At 45.8% G+C, this 17304-nt stretch overlaps 1 protein-coding gene across 1 annotated transcript; it reads right to left on the reverse strand.

The window, feature by feature from the left end:
- Window positions 1-9663: 9663 nt before the first annotated feature.
- LOC118097929 (cationic trypsin-3-like) lies at window positions 9664-17304 on the reverse strand. The gene is made up of 5 exons (XM_035141247.2): window positions 17182-17304; window positions 16001-16163; window positions 14172-14425; window positions 12237-12373; window positions 9664-10002 (listed from the first exon to the last, which is right to left on the reverse strand). The coding sequence occupies exons 1-5, from the start codon at window positions 17219-17221 to the stop codon at window positions 9853-9855; spliced, it is 744 nt and encodes a 247-aa protein (XP_034997138.1). The 5' UTR covers window positions 17222-17304; the 3' UTR covers window positions 9664-9852.

The following is a 17304-nucleotide window of genomic DNA, read 5'->3' on the forward strand; positions in this document are numbered from 1 at the left end:
CGCCCCGGAAGTGTGGGGGGGGGGGCCGCGGACACATTTATTTATTATTTCCTTAATTATTTACATCTACAGGTGAAACTCGGAAAATCAGAATATCGTCGAAAAGTGCATTTAATTTCAGTAATGCAACTTATTATTTTTTTTCTTTTTCTTTTAATTATTACAACTGCTTTCTTTTGGAAATTCCACAGTAATAAAACAGTCACAAGAATACAAAAACAAACATCGCTATTACATTTCATTAATGACATTCCATTTATAATTGACCCGCCTAACGACAAATAATTACAATTAAAACAAATAAAGGCTTGGCGTATCTTGCTTTACATGTCATGCACCTCTCTCATATATTAGTTTCACCTTTTAAGTTGCATTCCTGAAATAAGTGCACTTTTCGATGATATTCTAATTTTCCGAGTTTCACCTGCATATACCACTTTTTATCTTCCAACGGTCTCAAGGTGGGGTGCGGTTTACGTACGAGCTAAACAGATTTACGTACGAGCTAAACAAGCAATAGCTTAGGGCCCCCACTCTCTTGGGGGGCCCCCAAAAAAAATCAAAGGAAGAAAACCTGGATGCACATTTCCAAAATAAGATAAAAAACAAATAAAATAAAACCTACATACTGTACAGCAACAGTGTTTTGTGTTGTGTAGGCTCCTATGATGTAAGGCCTGCTAGCCTGCTCCCTAAAATATCACTGGTTTTCTCATTTCTATATATAGGGTGCCTACATTCTGCATGGACTGGTCCATAAATTACCATATAACATATATTCAACACAAAAAAACAGCGACAATTTGTTGTTGACAAAGGACAGCTGGACATATAAAGGGCCCCATTACCTCCAGTAGCTTAGGGCCTCATCAAACCAAAATCTGGCCCTGGTGAAGTAGGTTAGGCCCAAGGTGGCCCAGGGAGGTTTACGGCCGAGTGGGGATTTGAACCCTGCTCTCCCCAGCCCTAGTCAAACACTTTAATCATTGGCGCCACACTGGCTAGGCTCTCCGCAACCCCTTACGGCCCCCCAACAGACTGTGGGCCGGCAAGAGTTTTACTGGGCCGGAGAGGGTTCATGTCTAGCTTGACTAGAGTGCTTTAAAATGAAACAAAAGGCAGTCTTCCTTAAGGACATGAGTAATGCCATGCAGTGAATTTTTTTTCATAGAGGAAGAGATAGGGCTTTATGTAGAGTCGGAAGAGACCCCCAGGGACATCTAGTCCAACCCCCTGCAAGGCAAGAATATCAGCGTATGCTCACTCTAGTCTTAATCACTCACTCTCTCTCCCACGCTTGATTCTGTTATGTATGCATCCTCTACACCAGGCATCCCTAAACTTCGGCCCTCCAGATGTTTTGGACTACAATCCCCACCTTCCCCGACCACTGGTCCTGTTAGCTAGGGATCATGGGAGTTGTAGGCCAAAACATCTGGAGGGCCGCAGTTTGGGGGTGCCTGCTCTACACTCTTCTGTTTTCTTTAAATATTTTTAAAAGACCTGTCAGTTAACACACATTAGGCAGAGATTTTTTTAAAAAAATACATGGAAAGTGCCTTTTTTAAAAAAATCCAAAACACCTGGCTTGGGTGGTTTATGGGATTTTTAACAAAACTTGACATCATATCTGAATTAAAAAGAAGGAGGGGGATAAATCCCAGAAACTTGGAAAGAATCAAGGTTAGTAATGGTACCAAAACCTGGCAAAGATCCTGTGGTTACTCATACCATTCAACTGCATTAAGATTCCAAAATATTTTCATGCAGACAGATTAGCACAATTAATGCCCCACCTGGTTGACAAAAATCAGGTGGGCTTTGTAAAAGGGAGGCAATTTAAACACTTTAATTTTTTATTTCAGAAAAAGAACTGGCAAATAAGCTTAAATAGCATCACTGGATTTCACAATGCATCCCACAACCAGATTTTCTTTCTTTCTTCTCTTAAAACAAATAGGTTCAGTTTTAAATTTGTTCAACTTCTACATAATTTACAGAAAGGCAGTAAGGTTATAATCAGAAATAATAGTTGGGGTACAGACACAAAGCAGAGGGGCCTTTTCTTGCCCCTACTTTTTGGAACTTTTGGCGATAGAGACCTTAGCTACAAAAATTAAAACTTTATTTTTAATTTGCAAATTTAATAAGGAAAAGGGGAAAAGGAAAAACAAATATGGCAAAATAGTAATGAAAAACACCCACCATATATACAAAATTAAGAGATAAACCACTTGTGGAGGGTGTCATAATACATGATACAACACATGTTAAACTTATCAGCAGATGATGTAGCCTTTATGCTTTTTGGTGGGTGAGTGGGACTTTCCAATTTGGTACTACCATACATCCAAATTAGCTCTAATGAACAGAATGTACACCTCTGAGAAGCAAATAGAATTGGAACATCTCTACAAGGAAATCTCAAAACAAAACAAAACAAAACTCTTCTTACTCACTAAAGCAGTATTAAAAATTTGGGTCAGGCTCTCTTCTCAATTAGCTTTCTCTCCACTGACATCAATCCTTCAAAATGATTCTGTGCTCTAATAATCACACTCTATTATTATCACTACTACTTTTATTTTAATACGTCTCTCTACTAACTTTTTGTGCCTTGTATTCACATCTAACCAATTATACTATTTTGCTCCCCACTTAACATTCTACTATTCATTAGGCACCCCCCTTCAAAAAAAACCCCAGCAATGATAAAGACAGCACTAAGGTCTCTGAACCACATGACAATACAAAAGCATTTATCTGAGTTTCTTTTTAAAGCATTTTTGCTTTCCAGCCCATTCCAGAAGTTTTGAATATATTGACTTACTACAGAGCCATGGCAGCGACGGAAACTAAGGCTACAAAGACGAACAATATTGTTTTTATTATTAAATTCATTACCCTCCCTCCAACAGCAGGTTCCGGGGCATGCTAAAACCATTTGAAATTCCTAATTAAACACAGCTAAAACAGATTAGCCACAGGACTAGGGAGGGTCCTGAAGACACAATACACAGGTGATAAGCATCAGAGTAAAAAAGTGGGCCTTCAACATTGGCCAAAAGCCTAGTCAAAGTGCAGACACAGAATCGTGCAGCTGGAAGGGACCTCAAGGGTCATCTAGTGCAACCCCCCGCAATGCAGGAATCCTGCACACTGCCACCCCCGGGAGGCGGCTCAAACCACCAACCTTCTGGTTACATTGACCCACTGCAGGGAGGAAATTCCATAACTTCGGAGCTGCAGCAAAGAATGCCCCCCCCCCCGCCACCACACTGCTAGTATTTAACCTCCCCTCTACTATTTATGTGCAGTTATTTTGATGTTCTGTACCTTTTTGTACCCAAATAAAAATACTTTTTAAAAAGGCAACAAGAGGCAAAGCACATTTCTGGTAGGCCAAGCCACCTGCCACATTTCTAAGAGAAATGACGACATATATGCCCATTAACCTTTCCATCCTCAATTTACTTCCTTCTAAGTAAAACCTTTAAAAAACAGTTTGTATTTTATATACCAAGCATTACTCCACCAAATTCCAAATGGCATTGATGAAGAGAAGGCGTTTTTTTTAAGTGTCCCGACACAAACATTTCAGGTTCAAATTAAACATCAAAAACACTGGCAAAATTTATCTAAAAAACCTACTTTACAACTGGCACAACTAGCAGTCTCTCAGTTATTGAGGAAGAACAAGTGACAAGCTGAGCCCCCCAGTACAATTACAAGACCCAAATCATGCTTTTGCATATCAAAGCAAACGGGGATCTAGCCGACACGTGGAAATTCTCGGCCAGTTTGCAACTCCTCGTTACCTACACGCAACTCCCAACCAAGCCCGACTCAATCTGGGCTCCCTCCAAACAGAGCAGGAGAGGAAAAGCAACAGACCAAACCAACTGAAAGGGGAAAAAAGGGGTGACAGGGAGAGTTCATTCCCCCTTTCTTATTATTTAAATTCAATTTTCTTCTAGTAACATAACATTTCACCAGCATTTAAAGGCACCTCTGACCTATTCTTCACACTGTTTAATATGTTTAGTATAGCCTACAGGCAGAGTATTAAGAAAATATTTTTTCCCCTGCTGTAGAAAAGATGGTTTGTGCAAGACCTCATTGATGAAGGGGTGTGGTGCAAGAAGACAGACTACATGGCGTCTACCAAGGAGGGGTTTCATTAAACCATTATTATTATTATTATTTGTATGGGAAGAATAAGAATAAGAATTTTATTATTTATACCCTGCTGACCTGGCTGGGTTTCCCCAGCCACTCTGGTCGGCTTACAGAATATATAAAACATAATAAAGAATCAAACATTAAAAACTTCCCAATACAGGGCTGCCTTCAGATGTCTTCTAAAAGTTGTATAGTTGTTTATTTCCGTGACATCTGAAGGGAGCGTGCCACTACTGAGAAGGTCCTCTGCCTGGTTCCCTGTAGCTTCACTTCTTGCAGTGAGGGAACCGTCAGAAGGCCTTCGGCGCTGGACCTCAGTGTCCGGGCTGAACGATGGGGGTGGAGACGCTCCTTCAGGTATACTGGGCTGAGGCCATTTAAGACTTTAAAGGTCAGCACTAACACTTTGAATTGTGCTCAGAAATGCACTGGGAGCCAGTGAAGATCTTTTAGGACCGGTGTTGTTTGGTCCCGGTGGCCACTCCTGGTCACCAGTCTAGCTGCCGCATTCTGGATTAAATGCAGTTTCCGGGTCACCTTCAAAGGTAGCCCCATGTAGAGTGCATTGCAGTAGTCCAAGCAGGAGATAACTAGAGCATGCACCACTCTGGCGAGACAGTCCACGGGCAGATAGGGTCTCAGCCTGCGTACCAGATGGAGCTGGTAGAAAGCTGCCCTGGACACAGAATTGACCTGCGCCTCCAGCTGTGAGTCCAAAATGACTCCTAAGCTGTGCACCTGGTCCTTCAGGGGCACAGTTATCCCATTCAGGACCAGGGAGTCCCCCACACCTGCCCCCCCAAAACAGTACTTCTGTCTTGTCCTGATTCAACCTCAATCTGTTAGCCGCCATCCATCCTCCAGCCGCCTCCAGACATTCACACAGGACCTTCACTGGTTCCAGTTTGAAGGAGAAGTAGAGCTGGGTATCATCTGCATACTGGTGAACACCCATTGTTTCTACCAGTGCACAAGGAAACTTGCAGGAAAGCATACTTTGCAACTTCTAACCTAGGGTTTCCCAAACTTGGCTCTCTAGCTGTTTTTGGACTACAACTCCCATCATCCCTAGCTGGCAAGACAAGAGGCAGGTAAAACCGCCACTGCTCCCGAGTCCCTCTGCCACACGTTTCTTTATGGCATGAATGGGGATGCTGTGCTCATGTGCTCAGTCACTTGACTGCTGTAAAAACAGGATGTAAGTATTTATGGGCTAATGGCCTCATCCAGCAGGAACTTCTTTTGTTTCTCTTTTTGAGATTTGTGCACTACTGAAAGAAATTTCAGCGAAACCAGATTGTCATTTAATGCGTATTATTATCCCCATATTGTCATTTAACAGCTCCCTCCCCAGCTGACTCTGCTTCTAGTCCCTCCCCGCTTTTAAGTGGTTTCTCTTTTATTTCCACTCCTTCCCCCACACCACATCCTGTTCTCCCATCTGTGCTTCACCGCATTAGCTGCTTGAAGAGCACCAAGGATGTTGTTGTGCCTGGAGTTGCTTTGGTTGGGCAAATGTCTGCCGAGAGGCTCCTTTGCGCCAATGGGCTTCCATTTGCTGCTCACTTTCCTGTTCCCCTCAGGTAAGCAACTTATTATTACCGCCATCTCTTAACTCAGTGGTCTTTAAACTGTTCTAACCTAGGATTCATTCTTAACCCCAAAATTCACTATTATCTTTTGCTTATATCAATAGTTTTTAATGGTACGGTCAAACTATTATTTGGCAAGATGCTGGTATTGGCTAATCTTTATTATCTGGGGTTAATCAGGTTGACATACACTCTTTCTGAAGTTGCATCAAGTAAAAAAAAAAAAAGAGAGAGAGAGATTTACATTTCCCTGTTTCCCAGCCAAGTTAATCATACCCTTTTGTCTGGCACTCAGGTATCAGGATGCCAGGGATTATCACTTTAATTCTCCCACCCCCCTTCTTCCTTGCAGAGGAACACCTGGTCAGAGAGAGTCAAAATGGTGTCAGTCAGGCCTGTCTTCCTGTGCTGCTTCAGACATGTGCCTGTACATTCTGTACATGTTTATGAACAACTAGTGGAATTCAGCCCGTTTAGAAACGGGCGCTAGAACGCTGCTCTCGTGCAGCGCCGGCATGGGACGGAGCTTCGGAGGTCTCCAAAGCCCCGTCTCATGCGGGAGGTGCGCGGCGAGGGGGGGGGGCGGGAGATATTCTCCGAAACTCCATCCCATGCCGGCGCTGCGTGCCAAGGCGGCGGGGGGGAGGAGCGCTTCTCACCCCCCCCCCGCCGCCTCGCCGCGGACCTGTCCTTGCTGTCGGCGGCAGAGGGACAGGAACAAAGGAGGAGAAAGCAGCCCTTTCTCCTCCTTCCTTCCTCTCCCTCCGCCGCCGACAGCCCTTTCTGTTGGTGGTGAGGGGAGAGGAACGAACGGAGAGAAAGCAGCGGTTGGCGGAGCGGCGGTTGGCCGTTGTCCCTCCGTCCAATCCCTGTATCCCTGGGGCAGATGCGCAGTGACCCAGGGACACACGGGACAACTGGACGCAGGGACAACTTGGACATTATTATATAGGATTATTATATATACAATTATTATATGTAAGGGACCCAGGTGGCGCTGTGGGATAAACCACAGAGTCTAGGGCTTGCTGATCAGAAGGTCGGCGGTTCGAATCCCTGCAACTGGGTGAGCTCCCGTTGCTCGGTCCCAGCTCCTGCCTACCTAGCAGTTCGAAAGCACATCAAAGTGCAAGTAGATAAATAGGAACCGCTACAGCGGGAAGGTAAACGGCGTTTCCGTGCGCTGCTCTGGTTCACCAGAAGCAGCTTTGTCATGCTGGCCACATGACCCTGAAGCTGTCTGCAGACAAACGCCAGCTCCCTCAGCCTATAGAGCGAGATGAGCGCTGCAACCCCAGAGTCGGACACGACTGGACCTGATGGTCAGGGGCCCCTTTACCTTTTATTATATATATATAACCTTAAAATTCTTACAACACAATGTCTCCCTTTAATTGTAAGCCATCTGATTCAACTCTTAATTTCTTTTACTTGCATTCCTTTTCTTTTTCTTATAAGGCAGTGCTGTAGACCAGTCTGCAGATATGATTGTCAGGGGAAATGAGCGAGTCATCTTGAAATGCTCCCAACCGAAAACCCGCTTTAGCTACATGTACTGGTATAAACAAGAAAGGAGGAAAGATGCACGGCTCCAGCTAGTGATTTATTCGAGAGAAGGTGCTGGAGACCGTTTTCCTATTGAGACGGAATTTAAAGACCTCTTTGAGAGCCCTGGAATGGAAGATTACAGCTTGAATCTGATCCTGAAGGAAGCAAAGCCGAGAGACAGGGGCACCTACTTCTGTGCTAAGCAAGATCACACAGCGAGGCGGTTGCACAGGAAACCAGACACAAACCCCTTCACTGAGGAATGTACATGATAATCGTTGCTGCACAGATATGACCCAAGATATTTCGGCATCTGAGGAGGAAAAACGCAAGTGCCACCCATGTTTTTGAGATTTTTGAGAATTCTAAGGAAAGTTTGAGAATTTTTGAGAATTCTAAGAAAAAACCATCTTCCACAAAAGCTGCTGCTTGCCTTCTATCACTGTGCCATACAGAGCGTGCTCACGTATGGTTTATGTTTGTGGTACGGAAGCTGTACTTCTCAGGATAGAGCAGGGCTGTGTAGAATTATTAAAACAGCAGAGAGCATTATTGGCTGCTCACTCTCCACCTTAGAACAGATCTACCATAACCAGGATAATAAATGTTGGAAATGTAAGAACGTGGAAGGAACATTTTATGCTATGTGGTGGACTTGCCCTTTAGTTAAGGATTTCTGGGAGAAGATTTGTAATGAGTTAAAAACGGTGTTGAAAAACACCTTTATTAAGAAACCAGAATCCTTTCTACTGGGTATAGTTGGAAAAGAAATACCTAGGAAAGATGTTAATTTTTTCTTGTATGCCACAACTGCGGCTAGAATCCTGATAGCTAAGAACTGGAAAACACAAGAGATGCCAACAGTGGAAGAATGGCAAAAGAAAATGATGGACTTTATGGAACTTGCTGAGCTGACCGGGAGACTACATGACCAGGCAGAAGAGTCGGTGGAAGAGGAATGGAAGAATTTTAGAGTATATTTTAAAAAGTGTTGTAGAATTGAATTGAATTAGGAATTAGGAAGAGAATTATAAGTATTCATGGAACTGCAGGCTTGAAAATTAAGTTGAAGAATATTATGGTTAAGGTGTAGTAAGATATAATATGAATATAAACATAAGATATTGAAGATGCAAATAGGTTAGGGAAAATAAGACGTAGAATTTGCCAAAAATGATAAGCAATGAGCTGCAGGTAGGGGGAATCCGAGGAAGTCCCTTTTTTTAAAAAAAGAAGTGATGATATATATATTCAAATTGGGTGTTTTTATTGTATGGTGTTGTTTGTATTGTAATGGGTTATTTTTCTTCTTCTTCTTTGTCTCGTTTTTCTTTTTTATTGTCTATTATGGTTTTTATATTCTTTTTTTGATTTATGTGTGTGTTATTGTAAAATTAATAAAAATTACTTATATATTTAAAAAAAAGTACAGCAGGTGCCATAGAAAAGCACTAGACATATCAGTGGATCCAATGCACCCTGATCACCGTTTCCTTGAGCTCCTGCCATTGGGACGGAGATATAGAACAATGCAGGCAAGAATGAGCCATCTCAAGAACAGTTTCTTCTCTAGAGCAATTTTGGCCGTGAATGAAAAGTCTGAACTTTGAAGTCATCTTATTTTACTTGTTATAGTGTACTGTATTGCACTGTTTTAATTAGGGTTTTGTAGTAATTTTGGATTATGTGGAATGCTTTATCTGAGTGGATGTGATAACCGATAAATTTCGTTGTTCCCGCAAGGGGACAATGACAATAAAGATTATCTTATATTATCTTATCTTATGTTATGTTCTACTAATTAACACGAGACATAACTGACTGGGAAGTTCTCCTGGATCAGTCTCTCTCTCTCTCTCTCTCTCTCTCACACACACACACACACACACACAGGAACTGTGTGAAAACCATGTAAAGCATTCATTGCAATACAGTACAGTGGTCCCTCGACTTACGAACTTAATCCGTTCCGAATGCACATTCGTAGGTCGAAAATTTCGCAAGTTGAAAAGCGAATTCCCATAGGAAAAAAAAATTCGGAAAAATTCTTAAGTCGAGGAAACCACATTTAAAAAATTCATAAGTCGAGTAAACCGCATTTAAAACCCCCAACGGTTTCCGTTCGGATGTAGAAAAATTTGTAAGTGTGCGGCCATTTGTCCCGTTCGTAAGTCAAAAACTTCAGATGTCGGGTAATTCGTAAGTCGAGGGACCACTGTATATGTATGTGAAAGGAGTTGAATCCTTAAGGTCTTTTCTGCAAATGTTCACAGAAGGGACTGAGATGCAGTGGAGGCTTCCATTGGAGAAGCAAGTTTAAATAAATAAGGCCTGGCAGAAAGCTTGTGCAAAGGTATTTATTTCAGGTGAATGAGAGCACAAAGTGACAATTCCTAGATCTTCCTTTGCATTAAAGAACTTCACCCCTGTTTTATTTTTTGAGTATTGAACCCTTACATTTCGATTCACTGGGATGACCTCTCAGTGAGTGCAAAGAGAGGAGAGTTAATCAAAGTATGTTGGCTTTTGATCAGTTGGATCTGATAGTGCTACTAATCCATGAGACGTAGTTGCAAACTTTGGTGTAGACTCCAGGGTAGCCCTTCTGAGCACATCCAAGGCCCCAGGAGACAACTCCCTGGAGCTGCCCGTTGCAGACCACAGGACCACCAGAATCTCCCTATGAAAGAACACAAGGAAAGTCTATTCAGTAAGCGGTACAAGTGAGAGACGGAATATGACTTGTGTTACTCCAATACCTTGCAACAAGGGCGTACCCACCATGGGGCAAGTTAGGGCAGCTGCCCTACTCTAGAAGCAGGGCTGGTGGGCAGAGGCGGAGCACAGCCCGGCGGAGCGCGAGTTCGCCACGCCGCACCCTCCCTCCAGCTCCCCGGCGCGCCCTCAGGCAAGGCCAAGCGCGGCGGGGAACCAGGGAGCGCGGCGCGGTGGGCGGGAACGCCGAACTCGCGCTCCGCTGGGCTGGGCTCCGCCTCCGCCCACCAGCCCTGCTTCTAGGGAGGGGCACAGCCCGGGGGAGCGCGAGTTCGCCGTTCCCGCCCGCCGCGCTGCGCCCTCCCTCCAGCTCCCCGTCGCGCCCTCTGGCAAGGCCAAGCGCGGCGGGGAACCAGAGAGCGCGGCGCGGCGGGCGGGAACGCTGAACTCGCGCTCCGCTGGGCTGGGCTCCGCCTCCGCCCACCAGCCCTGCTTCTAGGGAGGGGTACAGCCCGGCGGAGCGCGAGTTCGCCGTTCCCGCCCACTTTGTGGCCCCTCCCCTTCCGTGCCTTGGCCCCTCCCCTTGCCCCCCCCCTAGTTTTGATCCTGGGTACGCCCATGCCTTGCAACAGTTTGTAGAATGTGCCTCTGCCAAAGTATAGACTAACAGTCATTGAGATCATTCTTCTTTTTGTCTAATTCCTGCCACACAGGCACCATCAGTCTCTTGGACAGCACCACCGAAGCCTGTTAACTGTAGAGTTGGGGTGGGATTTCTGAGGGAAACTGCTCAGCACCTCCCCAAAATAATACTTCCAAGGATTATGGGGAGGCAGGGGAGCTACGGCAGTTAAAGCAACTCAAAACCTAGCGAGGTTTGTCCTGTCAATGGAAGCCCTGCACAAGAGCTTCTGCTTGTGCAATGGGGCTTTCCCATCCTCTCCTCCCTGCACCCACCCCAAATGGAGTTGGGGAAGAGTTGGGAAAACCCCCAGAACAGGGGTAGAGAGTGAATGCTTGCGCTGACAAGCAATTCACCATAAGGCAATGTTCTATTCACATTTTACAGGATTTCAAAGCACCAGAATTGCCTAATAAACAGCAGCCCCCCCCCCAAACTTATACTGAACCTATAGGGCAGGCATCCCCAAACTTCGGCCCTCCAGATGTTTTGGACTACAATTCCCATCTTCCCCGACCACTGGTCCTGTTAGCTAGGGATCATGGGAGTTGTAGGCCAAAACATCTGGAGGGCCGCAGTTTGGGGATGCCTGCTATAGGGTCTCTCTAGAGTTATAATGAAGAGCAGAAAGTAGACTTAAACCTAGTCTGCTCAACTATCGAGTTGTCTTTTGCAAACAGACCAATAACTCAAGGATTAATCCTGGCTGAACAAGAGGAGGGATGAATGCTAAAGCAAATCTTATCTTCTAAACTATCTTCAAGTACTAGTAATGCAAGTATAAAAGACTCTTCCTTCCTCCCAGTTCTCTGGGGCAAATGAGGAGGGACCCATCAGTCATCAGGTGATTTGCACTATTAACACATTGTATGTATAAAATCTTTTTTGGGCTGACTGTAATAAAATTCTCACCATCCTGGTAGAAAGTTGCGAAACCTTCTGGGGAAAAAAAAATCTGATAAAAGGGTTTGTGGGGCCTGAAAAGAACACCAATATCCCCTCCCATACACATTTTGCCTAATATACATTACACATTTTTGCAAAGCAATTTCTCTAAATATAGTGCTTTTTAACTTTCACTAATATACAAATTTTAAAAAATGCACACTTTGCCCTCGTATACTTGGCTGCAGAAATACAATGCAAATTTGGAGAAGTGCAAATTTTGATGGACGGCTGTGGTAGGTACTCATTTAAATGCAAACTGAATTGGGTTTCTCCCCCATCCCTAAACCTCCACATTAGCAATAGGCAGCTAGAAACTGTGGGGGTTACTCTGTCTAACAGGTAAATTCCTTCTGTCCCTCTGAACCGCCCGATCCCAAGGAAATCCTCCCTCCCTTGCCATTATCCCATTAGACCTTGCTCAGCGGACATAATAATAAGAATAAGAATAATTTTTTATATATACCACACCCATCTGGCTGGGTTGCCCTTCCAACCGAGCATCTGTATCATCTGCCAAGAGACCCCTATGCCACTACAATGAAGTGCCTATGGAAAGAGAGAAGATTTACCTGGCAGGAGTCTTTGCCACCCTCCAGAAATCCCACACACATCATGTTTTGCGTGATTTGCCCTGGATAAGCTTTCGTGCACTGACTAGAGGAAAGCACAGGCGCATTCAGGCACTGCAGGAGGTCAGGATAGCTGGCTTCAGGAAGCATAGGAGAAAAGAAAATAGGAATGTTGCATTCATTGTTATGATTTACGTGGAAAGTATTGCATTGGAAGAAGCAAAGACCACTTGTGTCGAAGCAATGATTCTTCAACATCAGCTTCGTTGGACTGGTCATGTTGTGCTGATGCCTGATTATCATCTTAGAATCATAGAATCATAGAGTTGGAAGAGACCACAAGGTCCATCCAGTCCAACCCCTGCCAAGCAGGAAACAGCATCAAAGCATTCCTGACAGACGGCTGTCAAGCCTCTGAGCTTAAAGACCTCCAAAGAAGGAGACTCCTCCACACCCCTTGGCAGCAAATTCCACTGCCGAACAGCTCTTCCTGTCAGGAAGTTCTTCCTAAAGTTTAGGTGGAATGTTCTTTCTTGTAAAGCAACTACTCTGTTCTGAACCTAAAAATTGGAAAGTGTAATGCTGGTGGTCAACAAAAGAGGTTTAAAGTCTCTCTCAAGGCAAATCTAAACCATGACAATTGGGAAACACTGGCCTACAAGCACTCCAATTGGGGAACAGCCTTTACCAAAGGTGTCATGGGCTTTGAAGACACTCAAACTCAGGACAAAAGGGAGAAATGTGCTAAGAGGAAGGCACATTTGGCAAACCCTCACTGTGACCAACTCCCGCCTGGAAACCTATGTTCCCACTGTGGAAGGATGTGGATCCACGATTGGCCTCCACAGTCACTGTTAAAACTGTGTTTATGGAAGACAATCTTACTCGACTACAAGTGATCACCAAAGAAGAAGAAGACTTTTTGATATTGTTTACGACTACTTTCGCCCTTTAATTTTTCATATGTTGCAAGCGGCCTTGAGCATCGTTTCGACTTTGGAAAGGCGGCCTACAAATAAAATGATTTTGAAAACGGGGAAAACTTCCTTTCATAATTTTCTTTTCCCTGTAACTATAGATTATAGATCGTATTTGGGGCACGGGGCTGGGGGTGATTTGGGGAAGTGAAGCAATGAGGAGGGATTCTCCTGGTCCACATCCTGTTAAAGGAGACTGCCCTGGTGATAAGAGGACATGGTCAGTGTTGAAATAAGATTCAGCTGCCAGTCAGCCTGGCTTATGCACATAGAATGGAGTGCAGAGCACGGGGAGCCAGGGGTGTGGAGTTGGGGGGGGGGGCGACTGCCGGAGCGATGGCCCTGGGCACACTTTTCCTGGGGGCGTTGGCAGGGTAGCATGGGGAGGACACAACAGGCACGCACGCAAGGCTGGGATCAAAGGGAGCATGGCTGTTGTGTCCTCACCCTGCCATCGCATCGACATTGAGGGATGGGCTGCCATGCCCCACCCCGGGCACACACACCCGCCCACCCCGGGCATCATGAAGGCATGCTCCACTATTGGGGTGAGCAATCTGTCCGTCTCATTCTGCAAAAGGTCTTGGACCAACACTGCATGGGCATAGTCAACGAAGAGCAGGGGGGCAGCTGCCCACCCATGAAAGTTAATCAACAAAAATACTTAACTAACTGAGGTTCTTCCATCCCTAACATGAAGCCTGCCTCCCCCAACATAAATCCTGGTTATGCCCATGCAATCTGGTTATTGCTTTTAGAGAGCAAGTTAGAATGGCAATCTTAGTCTTAACTTTAAGGGGCACATTAAAAGCAACTGGATTTTTTTTAAGGCAACAGAAGGAGATTGAAGAACATGGCTGGGTGGCTAACATGTTGCTCTCTCCCCACCCCCACCCCGTGTTTGTACTCCGCATTCTTCCCCCTGCACCAGCATCACAAAAGAACACAAAGGACTCACTGCCACTGCTGCGGGTGTTGCCCCAGCCGGAAATTAGGCACTGTGTCCCGGTGGTCACGCAGCTGGTGGGCAGGCTGACCGATCTGATCCGAGTGTTGAGGGCTGCCTGGCTGGACAGCTTGATGAGCATGATGTCATTGTCCAATGTGTTGGCGTTGTAGCTTGGGTGGCGGATGACTTTGGCCGAATTAATGTACTGCTCGCTGCCATCGTTTAAGGTCAAACTGTGTTCCCCAAGTCTCACCTGGATACGTCTGGTTTGAGACAAAGAAGAGCGCCTTGATCATCCACATCCCTGTTTCAACAACCCACACAACCCCAGAACCACTGACATGGCTGCTTTTCTTGGGAGCGCACCATTCTCCAAAGCGACTTGAATCCTGACAAATGTGGGGTTGGTTGCAAGTTAGCTTCTAGTCCCAAAATACTCAGGCCATCTGGCCCATCTAGCTCAGAATTGTCTACACCAGGCTTTTCCAAACTTGGGTCTCCAGCTGTTTTTGGACTACAGCTCCCACCATCCCTAGCTAGCAGGACCAGTGGTCAGGGATGATGGGAATTGTAGTCCAAAAGCAGCTGGAATCCCAAGTTTGGGGAAACCCTGGTCTACACTGACTAGCAATGGTGCTCCAAGTTTGAGGCAGGAACTCTTTTTCCCCAACCCTACCTGGGAATGCCAAGGATTGAACCTGGAAACTTCTACACACAAAACAGATGCTCTTCTACTGAGCTACGTGGTTTCTGCTTTAGTGCAGGCTGAGTTGTTGGCATCTGTCCGTCTCGAGAGACAAGGCAGTGTGTGCCTCTGGGGGTGAAACCACTGTGTTAGCAGGACTGAAGTGACCTCCCCAGACTGCAATCAATCCTGGGCAGTGTATATGGAGGTCCTGGGGTGCCCAGATGACAAGACCCACCTCTTGGCCTCTCTGATGTGGTCCAAAGGAAAGCAGGAGAATATATTTGGCCCCAGCTTGGCAGCAGACGGGGTACCAACTTGAATAAAATATTGGGGAGGGGCAGGTAAGCCCCTCCTTGCATAACTGATCACAAGAGGAGGTGCTTGTACATCATTTGAATGGCAATGCCCATAAGCTTGGGGGGGGGCTGTCAAACATTTTATTGGGGGGCCAACTACACCTTGGTCCCTAGGAGTTGCCAGAAGGAAACGTACAAGGCACCATCTGGGATTCCACTTTGGATTTCTGTAGGTTTATTCCTCAGCCCTTTCTTCTCCTGAAACCATCCCAGAAGGCAGCAGAGGTTTAGGACCAGGTGTTTCCTTCTCCTAGATGGGCTACCTTCTCAGGTTGATGAGCCCTACCTGCTCCTCACTTCCCTCCACAGCACGTGCAGAAACAGCCTTCTTGACCATTGGACCCACTGTTGGTCTCGTCTGCTCAATCCGCCAGAGCCTGTCTTCATATGCAGGGAGCTCCCTAACTCACCGAGGGTTTGAAACCCAGTGGCTACCCTCACCTGTTTTAGCTGGCCAGCTGATGCCGTTCCCAGGGTGTGGCTGCTGCCACATGCTGTTGGCTTCTAGGGACCACAGGTGAGAGCTGAGTGCAGGGTGGGGGACCAAAGGTAGACTAACTACCCCAGAAGAAGCACAATGTGTCTCCTATCAGAGGTATTACCCCTCCTCCAACATCCCATGCACCCTCATAACAGGCTGAATGTTCCAGTGGTTATTATTATTTCCAGTGTCAACGGCAGGGGGCAGTGTCTACTACTGCTCACGAAAGGAATACCAAAATAAATAAATAAGAAATCAGAGCAATACTGCTGCAAGGAGCAGCACGACAGGTTGGTTGGTTTTTTAAACTTACGACTTATAGCAGTGAGCAGCTGAAACAACCCACTGGTTGTTGATGAGCGACCCACCACAGAAGTGGTATCCGGAATTCAGGGAAACTTGGTAGGGGACAGAATGTGACTGGCAGGTGTAGCCTCCCACGATTTTATCATCATCATCATTGATGGGGAAGGCAGCTGGGGAAAGAATGAAGAACATCAGATTCTGTATTTGGGGTCCTGGGAGACACACCTGTCTACAGATCAGACTTCATGAGGTCTACGTTCCATAGCTCTAGTGTGCAAATGATCAAGCATAGCAGAAATTCAACCCACTGTCCATCTTAAAAGGTAAAGGGAACCCTGACCATTAGGTCCAGTTGTGACTGACTCTGGGGTTGCGGCGCTCATCTCGCGTTATTGGCCGAGGGAGCTGGCGTACAGCTTCCAGGTTATGTGGCCAGCATGACAAAGCCGCTTCTGGCGAACCAGAGCAGCACACGGAAATGCCGTTTGCCTTCCCTCTGTAGCGGTACCTATTTATCTACTTGCACTTTGACGTGCTTTCAAACTGCTAGGTTGGTAGGAGCTGGGACCGAACAACGGGAGCTCACCCCGTCGTGGGGATTCGACCTTCTGATCGGCAAGCCCTAGGCTCAGTGGTTTAACCCACAGCGCCACCTACGTCCCACGTCTGCCCATCTTGTCTGCCATTAATTTAAAAACCGTGGCAAGCCACAATTCTTTCCTTCCATTTAGCAAGGCAAGGTTCTTGTTGTTCGTAATCTCCATGTCGGCAAAGAGTTGTCTAGTTGCTCAGTGTACTAGGAAACATCTGGTGAGAGGGAAAGCAAGAAAAGAACTCACAATTTCCACATCTCCCAGATGTTTTCCTAGCCTGGTCATGTCCTGTTTCTTACGTACTTGCGGACTAAGCAAAGAGCCACCAATGTCTCTGATTGGAAGGCTGGCCACTTTGCCATTCCACTCCTCCTTCAAGAATCTGTCTTTAAAATAATGGGCCTCATGTGTTTGTCTCCATTTGCATTTGGCTGAAGCTGGTCAGGACTGGGTGGCAGTGACAGACATCGCAGAGGCACAGCTTCCCTTTGGGTGTGACCCCTACTTGGCAAAGAGGTAAACAGTGCCAGGAGTGTTCAAAGTGGAGCCATTTCCCCTTGTTACCCAGACAGGAACCATGAGAAACCACACTTACCAGCCACTCCCAAGAAGGCTACGAACAAAACAAATTTCATGGTGTTTTCTTCCCAGTGGGAAAGCCAAGAGGAAGCATTGTTATATTTATATCCTGGGGTTATCTCCACCCCAAGGACTTTAT

This window comes from Zootoca vivipara, chromosome 15 (assembly GCF_965207765.1).
Source record: "Zootoca vivipara chromosome 15, rZooViv2.hap1.1, whole genome shotgun sequence".
NCBI lineage: Eukaryota > Metazoa > Chordata > Lepidosauria > Squamata > Lacertidae > Zootoca > Zootoca vivipara.

Excerpts from the sequence above, each read along its gene's own strand:
- LOC118097929 (XM_035141247.2), bottom strand. The coding sequence starts at position 17,221 with ATGAAATTTGTTTTGTTCGTAGCCTTCTTGGGAGTGGCTG. Across the intron at positions 14,426-16,000 it reads GCTGCTCACTGCTATAAGTC|ACGTATCCAGGTGAGACTTG; the intron begins GTAAGTTTAAAA and ends GTCTCAAACCAG. Across the intron at positions 10,003-12,236 it reads GTGGCAAAGACTCCTGCCAG|GGAGATTCTGGTGGTCCTGT; the intron begins GTAAATCTTCTC and ends GTTCTTTCATAG.